Raw genomic sequence first — 14,698 nt, 5'->3', positions numbered from 1 at the left:
GAAACGAGGAGCTTTAATATTTATCAGTAGACATTAACACCGGGGATTGAGCACGCCAAGATGGTCAGAGGTTAGATTGCCATTGCCTCGAGCGAATCACACTCGTGACAGATTTACCGACTCACCCCAATTACTGGTACATGCATACTCACACTAAATTGCTAATTATACTTTAATTGACTCCGAGCCCTCAGCGCGTATCCACAATAACAAATACAAGGAAATTCAGTATTAATAAATAATGTTATTAATAATCGAGAATTTTCCAAATAAATTTACAAAATGGTACAATTCCAAATATGGATGTTTCCTAGACAAAGTCACAGCGGAGAATCTGAACAGACTTGTACGGATCTCGGTTACAACCTTCACCACACCCCACTTCTCGTTAATAACGCGATATCCAGCTGATGCCCCATGCTGTTTGACAACACAGTAATTCATTCTGTTCTATTTTCTCAAAAAAGACACCGACAGTTTCTTGAAAATGACAGTCACACGCTCACATGTTTTAAAGACTTAATAGAGAGTGAACAATATAAAATTAAGATAATCATTGTTGAAAGTCTAACAACATACAGCGCAGTCATTATCTTGTAACTAAATGAGAAAATTATTCTATTTTTTTGGAAGGTGGTGAAACTTAGATACAAACTGTCCTGCTTACATCTGATGTCACTGAAGTTTGCGACCAGTGAAAGAAACGTAAGTAGATCATGACAAGGTGTTGTCTTAATACCAGCTCACCCTTGTTATACTCATGGCAATTTTTGTGGTTATAACGTATCTGTGTACAACCAAAATGTTATTTGGAAGTACTTTTTAAGTCGGATGGTTTGCTTTAACTAGGATATGTCAACAGACAGAGATAAGCTAACATTATCTGCACCTATATAAGGCTTCTAAATGAAAAACATCTCTCTACCTCTGGGCAAATTCAAGTAAGTACTGTTCTTTCAGTTATTAGTTACATTTATTTCTTTTTTGTAACAAATATTCGTTCTACACATACCTATTTAAACAGACTTAATAGCTGCATGATGATCTTATCAGGTCTGCTGTGCATCCGAAATTCGACATGTTGGTAAACCCGATAACGTAGAGCAATGGAGTCCGAACCCAATGCAACGACAGTTTGATACCCGTAGCAGCAAACGTCCTCCAGTACACCCTGAGTAAAGTAGAATTTTACAGGAGACAATTTAAGTGAAGAATGATTATTATTAACAAAGATTTATTTTCTGATGACAGATCAGCATTATATCTGGAAGCCACTGGCGGAAGTATAAAAAGTTTGAGAGTTCTTGTTTACTCATACTTCACAGATGAATCAGGTCAGACGTCATGTGACCGTTATTTTTGTACATTTAATAATTATACCGTTAATATTCATATGATTTGGGAAAAAGTGTGTTTGTGTGTGTGTGTGTGTACGCGCGCGTGTGTGCAGATTCGTGTGTGTGTGTAGGAGTGTGTGGGGTGAAGCCCATAAAGCAGTATATATATTTATGTTCAAGGAAAATAATGAACTTGACATCAAATCTCAACATTATACTACAACCAAAGTAAATTGATCGAACCATGCTATCTTCATGGAAGATCTTGAGTTCCATTTGCAAATATTGGATCAAGTGCTTGAATCTCGTCTTTAGCCTGAAATACAACACTGAAATATAAAGTGTTCTTAAAGTGTACTCACCGCTCAAATAACAAATACGGAATTTTATTTGACATGATGAATAGTTAAATATTAAATGGCTAAACGCAATGACGTGTCGCGGTGGTGGATCTTTTTCTAAATTGTCTTTGCACTTTAATGATAATATTTTGCACCAAAAGCATTTATGATAAGTATCCTCTCTTTAAAACTTCATCGTACCTCTGCCAGTTGATCTTAGCAGAAATGAAAAATTCAGTGAGTAATAGAGAGTCGAAATGTGACTACTTTATTTTGTGGGGAATGGGGCACCGTGTAGTTTGCTGGGATGTAATTTCCCATGCTGACAAAAAAATGATGTGGAGGAAACACGACAAAGAAGCCAAAAGGAAAAAGACGGTATTAAAAATACACCTTCATTGATAAGTGATACAACAACAAAGTAAAAGTAAATACAAATACATGTTCAAAGAAGTCTACAAAGGAACGGATGACGAGACTTGATACGTTTAGTGCCAAATATGAGAGAGAAGTGGAAACATTCTCATGGGCTATATCTCAACCAGTATAATAGAAGAAGAATAGTTTATATTTTGCTAAGGTTTTCTTAATCTCTCTGTCTAAAGGATAAGGAGCTATGGGAGCTCGAGGACTGGTACCCACCTCTATGTCCACCGGAGACCCTCAAGGAGGAACTACTCCAAAATGAAGACTTCACAGAGGTGGACAAGGACGCTCGGGCGGTACAAATAAGAAACATTACTATTAATAGCAATAGAAGATAGTTCTAACCTGCAAAACTCAAAAACTCATGGTCACTTTAATTGATTTGTTATGACCAACAAAGTAATTTACTTCCAAACTTTTGCAGCACTGATTTCCTCACTTCACAGGATGACATAAACTTTAAACAGTTGTTGCTCAGTACAGTGATCTCCCTACTCCTTTCGGACTGTCCAAAAATGTAGATAGAAAACAGATAAACACAGAAGAAATGCACACTCAAGCTTAACTACTATACATTGTAGCTGTGTCTCTTTGAGAAAATTGACGAAAACACCGGTATAGGTAACGATCTAAAATTGATTCATGTAGAAAACGCTTTCAAACTCTTATTAACCGTCATCTGAAATTAAAAAAACAAGAAAAGAGCGGCTGCCCTAATTCTTAAAACGCATAGTTCCCTGAGATGTGGTTCAATCAAAGCACTGCCTGCTGCTCGTAACAACTTAATTCAAATACTTCCTCTGATGACATTGCATAGAAACCTGTCACAAAAACAATTTATCAACAACCTCTCTGCATTTTTGTGAAAGAGGATACAGCAAAAACAAGATGTTAGATCCTCATTTATATTAAGTATTTATACCGTATTCTCAAATGCCTTATTTTGCGCGTGTTTCAGAAACTCAATTCACCAAAAGACAGTTTCGACAAACTTGTCCAGCACCTGACCAGTCATTTGAGCTCCGATCTACACAAGTTAAGAGCCATTTTTGTGTGGATGGGCGCTCAGAACATAGGATGTCGACAAGAGACAGGCAGATGCGAAGACAACAACAGTCCAGACTATTACATACAGGAGGCATCAAAAAATAATAGTTTAATCGATAAAATGTTCGCCAAGATGTGCAGGTAATCATTTGTATCATTAACTTAATATTTACTCGCGTCGTAAAATCAAAAAAGTACTGTCCACAATATACAGCTGTCATCCTAGCACTTCTAAGTTAAAATTTGTATTAATTTTACAGAGCTGCAAGAATCCCATGCCTTCTTGTAAACGGCAATGTAAAAGGTGTAAACTACGAGACAGGTGATGTTGAGATAAACGGAGAAGGAACCTGGGCAGTTGTTTACGTGGCAAACAGCTGGCGGTTCGTGTTTCCTTACTGGGCCTTTGTAGTAATAAGTGGTTACCAAAAGGAAAATTTTGTGCTGGTTGAGGATTCTGGAAAACCAAAAAGTGAAAGGTAAATTTTATTAGATTGTTTCCTATTTACATGTAAAAATTCATAGGCGGGTATTATTTTTTAAATCGACAAAAGTAACAAAGGATAAAACTGTGCTACATTTCAAAGAAGCTGGATAAGATAAGTAAGTGTAAGGTCTATGTCGTCCTCTTAACATTTTTCAGTCCTTTTTAAGGTCGAAGTGATAGACACGTCTCTATAGGCCATCGTCTTCTTTTAAGGGTGGTTCCCGTCACTTTTCCTTCTCGCCGCCTTACCATCCATAGCCTTACTACCTTTGGTATTAGCATTATTAGCATCAGCAGCAAAAACAGCATAAATGTACAATTGGAAATAGCGCATACTTTTGATTATATAGTCTTTAGCGTTTGATACAGAAACTAGTACATGAAGGAACAGAAAAATAAGAACCTATGAGGATGAAGTATAAAACAAACCCATTTCGTTCTTTCGGTTAGAACAGAGCTATTCTTGTTTTTATTCTGTATTATAATGTCGGTGTACTCGTGTTAAATTAAATACATGGACTCTGACACATAGTGTGTTGAGCTGTGACGGCTGCTGACTCTCATGAGCATGTCTGACAGCATTGTGGACTGTACTGTGACTGCACGCCTCCATTCCTTTATTTTTTTCACTTTTGTATTTGTGTATAGTCGTAGTGATCGGATTTTTTTTAATTACGTTTGCATACTACCGTCAAAACTGAGAGCACGTTGATTCAATACCCTATTAGCGCAGCAAACTTTCCCCAGTTGACAGCTGGCGGCAATGATACCTGACTCCAGAGAGGGTTGGGGAAGGTAAAGGACTGAGGGTGAGATGAGCATCGCCCTCAAGTAAAAGCTGGCCCCGAGAAAAGTGAGATCTCCAGCACCTCACCCCCAGCGATCTAAAAAAGCTATGGGGATAAACTTTACCTTTTTTATTTCCAACACTGTTAGTAGACGTGAGAATAATAAAAAAATTCACTGTTGAAAATGTTAGCAGTCCAAATTCATGTATTTTCTATTTAGCATTACCGTTTTTAACTCTTTCGCTATGTCAGGTTCAACGAGGTCACATTACCATATTGCGCATGGAAATCCACCAATTTCCAAAAAATCATTAAAAATAACTGTAAGAGACAGAAAAAACATTTAAACTGATAATTAGAGATGAAACACTGTAAAACAAAAATGTTTACATCTGTAAGCTTGAAATGAATAAAAATTGTTCGTGTTGAAAAAAATCAGATTGATGCCAGGGCTTCTGCTCACGCAAAAAATTGCGTACAGTACGCATTAAAAGTTCAGAGGACCCCTTCAATTTTCGTCAATGGGCGAAGAACAGATACAAAATTGGGCAAGTGTAGTGTCTGACATCGTAGCCCAATCTATTGTCTGCTATAAGCTGAGAGTAACTTCCCTTGCACTGAGTTTTTTCCCTTACCGAGAAGAGTTCCATTAACCTATTTCCAAGATGTCGTTGACAGCGTGGTTAGAATCATCGTCTCAGAAACGGAAAGAAAGTGAGCACCCCAAGTACAGTGAGCTCATAAGCTTATTACAGATGCTTGCACACTCTTCATGGCACAGAAATCTCGCCGTTTCTGACTAGACATTACAGTGCTTTGTGTGCATGAAAGGCAGTTGAACAAAGTATGTTGATTTGTTGGAGTTTTTTCAACTTTGTAAAGGGACCCCTTAGAGTTAGCCTGGGACCTCTTAAAAATCTGAAGAAGGGGTCCCTGGGACCCCAAAGAACTTAGCCTTAGCAGAAGCCCTGTTGATGCATTTAATAATATTAGTATCGGTACGCCACGAAGGTACAGAGCCGAGCGAAACCATTCACTACTTAGCATTGAGTGCCTGCAAAGCAAAATTGTGACCGGTGTTTTAGAAAAATTATAACTGTTAACTTACAAAAAAGACAAATATATGTGATACACCGTTTAAAAGAGCACTTTTAAAAACATTCGCGGAGTGTTAATTTTAAGAATTGTAGGTTTTGATTTCTTGTAGTAAGCTCACATCAAAGATAGTAACTGTAAGGGCCAGAGAATTCAGAAATCGGGTCAAAGGTCAAAAGTCAGAAATTAAGAAAAATACTTTTACATAATATATTAAAACGTAAAGTACCAAACAAGATCATATTTTATTAGAATATAATTTAGAATTTAAATATGACTTACTGTTTTCTTCTAAAAGAACAATAACAGTAAAACTTTCTTATGCTATTGCCTTTTGTGATGTATATCTCCTGGCAACTTTCGGAAGATCTCTGAAATTTTGCCATGGTTCATAGTTTCAAACTGAAACCAATACGAATTGTCTACTTAGAAGAACACAAGAAATATTTGTTTGCATGATTACATTCAGTCTATTAGCAAGAAAATTTGTTTATTGTTTCCCATTAATTAATGACTCATTCTTTGTTTTCAAACATAACATACAATTAATGTATTCGGGAATGATAATATGGCGAGGCAAAACTTACTGATCTCTAACTAATTTGAAGATTTTGTCAATTATACTTATAGAATATCACACTTTCTACTGAAAGTTTTCTCATTATGTTACTATTTGTTGTTTAGTCTCACAGCAAATGCCGGTACCACTAAGCACAATTTTGACGAATTTTATTTCCTGACTGACCCTGAGGAGATGATTTACATCTGTCATCCATATGACAAAGAAAAGCAATTGTTGACTGAACCATGGACACAAGAGAAGTTCGTTGAGTCGCCTCACTTGCGTAGTCCGTATTTTTCGTCTGGATGGAAGCTGACCAACCCGTTAATGTGCGTGATCAAGTCCACAACTGGATGGTGTTTGATTGACATGTTTAGTCAGGGAGGTGGTTATAAACTGAAGTACAGTTTGCTTTTCGACGAAGGTCGTTCAGGAAGAAAATTTCCAAAGGAGATACCAACGGAACTCTACGTAACTATGTAAGGATAATACTTTTAAATCTCACAAGAAATATCGCACAGGAAGGTCAAAAAATAAATACTTCTTTTGTCACTATATCAGTTGTGAAAAGACCACAAAAAATATTTAAAAGTTGCATAATGTGGCAATTATCTTGAAAATATCTAGCAAAGATTTAACCTTTAGATAGAGTTAGCCTCTGCAATAGTTCGTAGCTTACTGGAAAGAGAAAAATCATTTTATCAATAGCTACCGTTTGTTTATTTAATACATAACAGTGTTCTTCCAGAATAAGGCGGACTCAGAAGACGGACTCGTTTTTGGTCAGACTTCCAGTAAAAGGAACATACAAATTTAGAGTACTAGGAGCTCATGGAAATACAACCTCTCGCCTAGTCGAATTTCAGATCGTCTGTGATGATGTTGCTCCAGACACACATCCCTTCCCTACCCGCCCAGAAAACGGGTTTGGCTTTGGTGAAGCAGCTGCTGAAGCTGGTTTGTCGGAGGCTTCCCACACGGAAGGGGTTGTGCCTGTCAAAAGTGGTGACGAGATCTGTATGCGCTTCAAGGTTAGAGATCACGTGGACATTTCGGCCAGACTGATCCACTCCACCCGTACACCGGAAGAACTTCGGGACAACGTCATCGTGGAGCGAAAAGGCGATAACATAACGGTCACGGTGAGACTCCCGGCAGACGACCCGAAACCAGAATATTCCCTTGAAGTCGATACTATAACAAACAGAAAAGAAAATGATCAATCCACAACAAATTTGTTTAATTTTCCTGTTCTGAACTACTTGCTAACCAGCGATGAAACACTGAATGCAGTAATCAGGGACGAAGACACAAAGGTATTTCTATTTTAGAATTTCATGCACGTGTCAGATTGTACTGACATTCCGAATGATGCTGTCACGTGGTATAATAAATAGTGTATAATTTGTATAATTTGTTTAGCCGATCACCTTGTCTTCTTATCTACGAGTATTTGTAATATGAAAAGCTTAGAAAATCATGCTTTCAGAATATGTAATAATTTGACCTGTGGAATTGGTCTCTTTTTGAAGTAACAAGTCATTGCTTTTAGAGTCTGTTTTATCTAATTTTTATGCTTCTATTATATTGTTTGGTAAAAAAACAGTACTCTGTATGAGAAGTCATAATAAAATGATAGTATCTGTCGTTAAATAAATAATACTATTAGTCATATATAAATATCAAGCTAGTAAAAATGAAAATTTATGTTATTGTTTTTATGTCATTATTACTTTTTGTGTTTCTCTTTACATTTTACATGTATTCATAAAATTTCTGTTATGAATGCTTGTGTAATGCATATTCAACTACCAGGAGAAGTCTAGTGTAATGAATATTTTCAGACATGGTATTTGACCGAAACGCATATTACTTTGTTGTGTCGTGTAGAATTATGTTTTACATGGCACATATGTGAGATTCTCTGTTCTTTGTCACCATGACCACGCTGATATTTTTGATCAACGCAATAGTCTTTTCTTGACAATAATAAGAATTTTAACAGATACGGTCTCAAAGTGTTTTAAAAACATAACAATAATATCGTCTTTAATTTGGCTTGCACCGTATGTAAATGTACCTGTAACACCCACTAAACTACAGAACATTCAAAATGAATAGCATATTGTGTTAATATAAATATTTCTCTTTTAAAGAAAAATCTCCAGTTCTACGAAGATGCATGGGTCTCTGTTGGCAACGATGATGCAGAGATGTTAGAGAAAATTGCCTCAAGGGACGAGAGGGCTGATATTAAAGACCCGATATTAGACAGAAAAATACGAGAAAAGGAAAAGTGCTACAAACGTATGACAGAGGAAGTGCGTGTTTCTGCACAGGAACGAAACTTCAATGAGCTGAATCGGAGCATCAGAAACTGCATTGCTGCAAACCTTCACCACAAAAGAGAAATTGAGGACGCCATGAAAATTCTAATGACATTGTGTCAGGAGGGTACGAAGAAGTATTTTAAACCTAAATAAATCTTTTGATTTTGTGTGGACTGTATAGACATACAGAAATAACACTAGGGTCTCAGCTAGATGGTACACGTGGCTGTTTCTGCACCGGTGTGGATGTGGGTATGTATGTATATTTGTGTGTAATTTATCTGTGCAGAAATGGAGAAGGCCGTTAAAAGTAATAACTTGGAGGAACTCCGTGCATGCTTCAAGAAAATAGACAACACCTGTGTCAGTAAAATGGCTCGGGAACAGGCTTGGTTTGAAGACGGCCAAGAAGAAATTAAAAAGATGGTGCAGTCCCTCAGGAAAAAAGACGAGGCGACTGAGGGAAGACCTCCAGACCACGTCTGTGACGTCATCGTTGCAGCCTTCATTCTGATTGGAGAAAACGAGGAGGAACTTGACGTGAGTACACGGTGTACAAAATATATACATAAATACATAAATACATATATAAATGCACAGGCTGCATGGTGATACGGTATACCCTTGAAATCATTGTGTAGTTGTTCAGGCTGAGTATCAAAAAAGACGGGAAATGTGATTAAAACTGCTCAGGTACACCTCATTTTCATCTTTTCGGTTCTTCATCGTTTTCTCAAGAGTTATATTTTGGGATACCAGCAGTTAAAATGAAACAAAGAAATACACTACTGAACCACAATGTAGTTTTATTGCTTACAGTAGTGATAAAAGATTGTATCAATAATTCTATTGTTGCTTTTGCACAGAGTCACTGTGTTAATGCCTGCGTTTAATATACCAACGTAAGGATGCTTTAGAGGTTTTCTTTGCTCCAGTTAGTGGCTGAGAAACAAAACTTTTTGGCTTTCAACAGACGTGGCAGAAGATCAATGGAAAACTGAAAGAAACAAACGAAGAACAACTGATAAATAATGTAAACAGTCTGGACAAGTCCTCGCTTACCCGACAGCGGGTGGATCTGGCAGAACAGAAGCTGGAACGAGCTGTCGGGACGTTTGCCGAGTACAGGTCAATAGAAACACTCAAGAAACAAGTAAGTCCACAAACTGTATTTCAGACCACAATGCTTAAAACTAGACAATTTAAAACTAGACAATTTTATACCACAGAGTCATACGAAAATGATTTGTAACATCTTACTTTTCCAGTGCATGGAGAAGATCACCTTTTACCGAACTAAAGGAAGTCTCAAAAGGAGAAACTAACTCCGTACAGAATGAAGAACATCAACGATGCAGACAGAGGCTGTGACTTGTCTCCCCTTCTCATGACCAAGTGATAAATGCTTTGGTGAGAGACTGACCCTTAATCAATTTTTCAGGAAGGATTTTACAACTTATTTCAGTGACTCTAACTCTTACTGACATTTCGTTTTGTTTATCAACTCAAGCCTACAAAAAGGTTGTTTTTTAGCTTTTATACCGACTATGGCGCCTTCGTTGACTGTCTACAGCGAATTGTTCATGAGAAGAAAAAGGCATTTTGTGCTGATTATATTATATTTCTTTTGTGTCACCATTTAGACAAGTTAAAATTTCTCCACATTATTCAAATTCAAGTAATTGTTGTTCTAAGAATCAGTGCAGTTTCTTTTCACTGTACCTATGTTTTACTTCTGATCTCTAGCCTCTGGGTATTTATCACAGAACAGGCTAAAGCTTAGCAGCTTTTTCTTTCGAGAATGATATGAGTGTCGTTGTTTTTGTTGTTTGGAAGAATTTTACAACTTATTTAGGTGACTTTATCTCTTACCAACACCCGATTTTGTTTATCAGCAACAGCCTGAAAGATCTTTGTCTTTTGTCTTTAATATAGACTATTACTCCACTTTTGACTGTTTACAGGTTTTATTCATGAAAATAACTTACATGTGTGCTTATTCTATTCTATTCTATTCTATTCTATTCTATTCATATTATCATTTAGACAAGTTAAAATTCCTTGACCCACATAATGTATATAATCGCTGCATGTTTTAAGAACCACTGTACTCACTGTTTTCTCGCTGTTTCTTTGGTTTAACGGCATTGCTACATTATCAGTATATTATCAATCTGTACCTAATTGTAATTTTTTTCTCTTGTTGCCTCTAAGTGTTTATATTAGAGCAGGTTGAGTGAGAATGATCTGTGTACTGTGACTATCTATGTTTGATTCGAAAAAGATATCAGTGTTGTTGTTTGTCAACTTGCCCTTACAGAGAATGTTTAGAATGGCCAGATTGTTTTTAGGTTAAATGCTGTTTCATTAGCCGAGGTAAAGTGATATATTGTGATGCTATTCACTGGTAGATTTACTTCATATTCTTGTAAATTACGCGTACACATTGTTTTAATAATGCTGTCTATGCTGTGGTAATGGAGTAATAGTATCGGAGTTATAGTACGATAATAAAAATCGAATGTCTTTGTTAAGAAATTAATGTAAATTATTGTATAAATCTCCATATCCTTTAATTTACGCATTGGTCAGTCAATCAACCAATAAATAAATCCGAAACATAACTGACGGAACAGATTGAGTTGCCCAAGAACAAACATCATTATTCTCAGTCTCATTTTAGCTTTGTCTACTAATGCTCTCATTCTGATAAGAAATCCGCACATACCACTGTCTTTTCCACAAGAGATAACAACTTCGTGACTATTCGTGCTTAGTCACGAGACTAGTCACGTGATGATGAAATCACGTGACTAATGAGCCAGCCAGCAAACCCAAAGATTGCATTGACTCGAACAAGGTCATCGCAAAAGCTGACCCGGAATGGCATTTACTCGAGCAGATTGAAATGTCGAGACAGGATCGACATGTGACTGAGATGTTTTCCTTGAGGAGTCCATATGTTTTATACTTACTTTTGTTATGATTACAATTGTTTGTTTGGGTGCAAATACTTTGGGACCACTGACCTGATTTTCATGTTAAGACTGGAGGGCTCGGAATCATATCTCGTTAAAACTCAAAATATTGTCACAGTACTTTGAATTTTCTTCCACTGCATTTTTGAATTATTTAGACCGCAAGTTTTGTTTGCTGTTTTTGGTAAGCATTACACTGCAATGTTTTTTGCTGGTTTGTCATTGTCAGAAGACTAATTAAAACTTGCACTAGGTAAAAAGTAGCACTCAATACACCTGGCACAGAGTGACATTCTAAGAAAAACGATCTCCTTCCCTGTGCATGGCGAAAAGCTGCTTTCGCTTCCATCTCTAGTTCTTGTTGGTTTCATAGGTTGATCTTTGATTGAGACTTTCAATATTTACAATTAATTTTTGACTCTTTATGCATTCTGCATTGCTTTAATCTCGAGCCACTACGATGTTTTGTATAACAATCAAACCTTTGTGCAACAGGCTTTATAAGGATATAAAATATCACGTACCATAAAATATTAATGTCAATTATATTATTTTCATGCCACGATTACAGAAAATTCCGACTTCTGCTTTTTTTTTTTCGCCTAAAATGTCTTAATATTTTTCCTCAAATTAACAATGTACTTCTTTATTATTTTAAAGTATTGTTTGTATAGGACTGTGTACATTGTAATAATTACTGTATTCAAGGCTGTTTTGTAGCCAGAACGATTCGCCTTCGCCTTCCTGTGTAAACATAACTTTACTGTGAGATAAATGTTACTGTGAATTTATTATGTTTTAATTATTATGTATTTAAATATCTAAACCTTGATTTCTTTATAAACTGTATCTGTTGTTATTCTGGAGTACAAATAACATCGGATTATTAATCCACGATACATGTACCCATATTATGCATTAGGAACGATTTTTTTCAATTGTTTGCTCATCTAACTTCGTTTTATATCTGTTATAGAAATGATCATACAAAATCTTCTCCATGCAGGGTATGAAAGGTTATGTAGCACTTCAGGGACACCAAGCTTTTTCTCAATTCAAATAATTTCTGTTATACATTTTTAATATTTTTCGTAAAGAGTAATTTTATGCTCGATAAAAGGAGCAAAATTTTATTTCGACAGGGTAGTACACCAACAGTTAAATACTGGTTGTTTGGTTGTGTGATTCGCTTATGTGTATACCTTGTCATGTGACTCTACAGTCCCAAAGTGATTTCACTATCCACCCCTACCTCTAGCTTGAAGGTACACTTGATATGTGGGGTGATAATTGATGAAAAGTCAGAGTAAGTGGCTCATCGTATCTGCTTTACCCTAATATTATATTTGTAGGACGCGTGAGCTACATTCAACTGATAGCACAATAATCTTTGTTCTCTTGGTTTCTCGGAAAATGCAGTTGAAAAGTCCAAATTGAAAGGCTAACAAATTATAGCTTAGACATTATCTTATCACAAAAGTAAACAATTTTAATTACTACTTACTGGCTGGATGGTGAATCCTACATACACCCTGACCTGACTTCTCACATCTGGGGTCACTAAGGTAATAAGGTCTGCTGGACTGACAGAATCTTCTGTATACACCATGTAAGTTTATACTGTGTGATCTGAGTACATTAACCTGCAGTATAATAATTTTATCTTATTTTTCTCTTGTTTTGATATTAATTAAAACTCTTTCCGGTCTATTACAATGTTTTTCTTAATACCTGCACGTCTGTAGTTTCTGCCGGCGATGTTTGCAGCTTTGTGACATTTAAAAATGACCTACTCTGTCTTTGTGTAGACTTGAGTATCTTTTATAGTAGTTGAAACGGAAATGAGATGGACAGTTTAAAATTAAACCGTAGGAAAAGTTGTGTTCTTCTTGTTAAAATGTATTTATTGATTTTAAGGTCAATTTTTTTAGCCTTTCCTTTGTTATCTTTTTCTTATCGGAAATTGTCAGATCAATTTAAAATTAATTTAAGTTGTTATAGCATGCTGGACAGCAAGGTGGAGTACATTGTGCGGGTCGCTTGCCCAACATCAAGTGTGTTAATGGGAGTCTAGAGGGTAAAGAAGTAAAAATCATAAATACAATCATATACTAATTCCCATTTTCCGCATTCGTAACATTTTACAGTTTGAAAATGCATTTACTGGTAGCAAGAAGGAGGTGAAGAACAGGGAAAATTAAAACAAAATGAATGTCGTTAAGAAATTAATATAAACTAATATATAAATCTCCATATCCTTAAATTTGCACATTGGTCAGTCAATCAACCAATAAATCAATCCCGAGAATAACTGACGGAGCAGATTAAGTTAGCTGCACAGGAAGAAACAACCTTATTCTCAGAGTTGAATTTAGCCATCAATGCTCTCTTTTGTGGTAATAAATCCTTATAAGCCGCTGTCTTTTCCACAAGAGATTAAAAAGAAAAAAACGTCGAGACTATGCGCTAGTGTGGATGTCTCCTGACAGACTGTCAGCCATTAATGTGCTTGAGGACCTGATAATTGACGAGCGAACGTTGGCGATAGTTTGGAGTAAAAGAAGAGACGAACACTGCGGTACCAATAGACGGACGTACCTCTCTTACTTACACACACACTTACACAATGCACTTATGTACATTTCCTTTGCCCTTTGCTGTGTCTGGTTGGTGTTTAGTCACGAGACTAGTCACCTGATTTCCAGATCACGTCACCACTGAGCCATCAAGACAAAAAAATTGCGCTGACTCGACCATGGTCATCGCAAAAGCTGACACAGAGTTGACCAGAATGTCGAGGCAGGATCGATGTGTTTTGCGAGTGTTTAGTATAAAAAGATCTCGCAAACAAGTATGGTGACTCAATCTTCCTCCTGCATAACTGCTGAGAGAAACACAGATTTGATTAAACAAATCGTTTGAATAGTTACACACCTCGTCTTCTTTAAACGCCACCGCCATTATGTGTGCCTCTATATATTGCAATACCTACATGACAATGATATGACTTTAAAATTAAACTCCTACCTGTATAGACATGTACTAGCTGACTTCACACCTGAACTTCCGCACTGTTTGTTAGAATTGTATACAGCAAAACTATGGCTCTTGCCATATAAGTATAGATACACTTTATAGTGCTGTTTATCTCATATAAGTATATATACAAAGGATTGTTGTCTTCAATAACGGAAATCGTTTGCTGACTTGAATTTTTCGTTAGCTTTAAGGCCTTTATACTATTACACACTGCTATCTTCTCCTCTGTGATTCGTCAGTTTTCCTCTAAACAAATCTTTTTTACTGA

General features: G+C 36.4%; 1 protein-coding gene across 3 annotated transcripts; it reads left to right on the top strand.

Annotated features, from left to right (window-relative positions):
• The first annotated feature begins 632 nt into the window (after nucleotides 1-632).
• LOC112574778 (kyphoscoliosis peptidase-like) lies at nucleotides 633-13,270 on the top strand. 3 transcript variants are annotated; one of them, XM_025256050.1, is made up of 11 exons: nucleotides 633-705; nucleotides 1,252-1,334; nucleotides 2,284-2,400; nucleotides 3,063-3,292; nucleotides 3,412-3,630; nucleotides 6,206-6,562; nucleotides 6,832-7,399; nucleotides 8,240-8,537; nucleotides 8,703-8,953; nucleotides 9,387-9,566; nucleotides 9,682-13,270. In XM_025256050.1, the coding sequence occupies exons 2-11, from the start codon at nucleotides 1,326-1,328 to the stop codon at nucleotides 9,736-9,738; spliced, it is 2,286 nt and encodes a 761-aa protein (XP_025111835.1). In that variant the 5' UTR covers nucleotides 633-705; nucleotides 1,252-1,325; the 3' UTR covers nucleotides 9,739-13,270. The 3 variants fall into 3 exon arrangements, with proteins under 3 accessions (XP_025111835.1, XP_025111836.1, XP_025111837.1); XM_025256051.1 differs by lacking the exon at nucleotides 633-705 and adding an exon at nucleotides 889-941; XM_025256052.1 differs by lacking the exon at nucleotides 633-705 and having other exon boundaries at nucleotides 981-1,334.
• Nucleotides 13,271-14,698: the final 1,428 nt, after the last annotated feature.

Source organism: Pomacea canaliculata, linkage group LG11 (genome assembly GCF_003073045.1).
Source record: "Pomacea canaliculata isolate SZHN2017 linkage group LG11, ASM307304v1, whole genome shotgun sequence".
Lineage (NCBI taxonomy): Eukaryota > Metazoa > Mollusca > Gastropoda > Architaenioglossa > Ampullariidae > Pomacea > Pomacea canaliculata.
The sequence above is the reverse complement of the archived record's forward strand: the minus strand, read 5'-3'. Positions and strand labels throughout refer to the sequence as shown.

Bases quoted from the DNA above. Each gene is read 5' to 3' on its own strand.
- LOC112574778 (XM_025256050.1), top strand. The intron at 6,563-6,831 runs GTAAGGATAATA...GTGTTCTTCCAG, and splicing joins ACGGAACTCTACGTAACTAT to AATAAGGCGGACTCAGAAGA. The intron at 7,400-8,239 runs GTATTTCTATTT...TCTCTTTTAAAG, and splicing joins TCAGGGACGAAGACACAAAG to AAAAATCTCCAGTTCTACGA.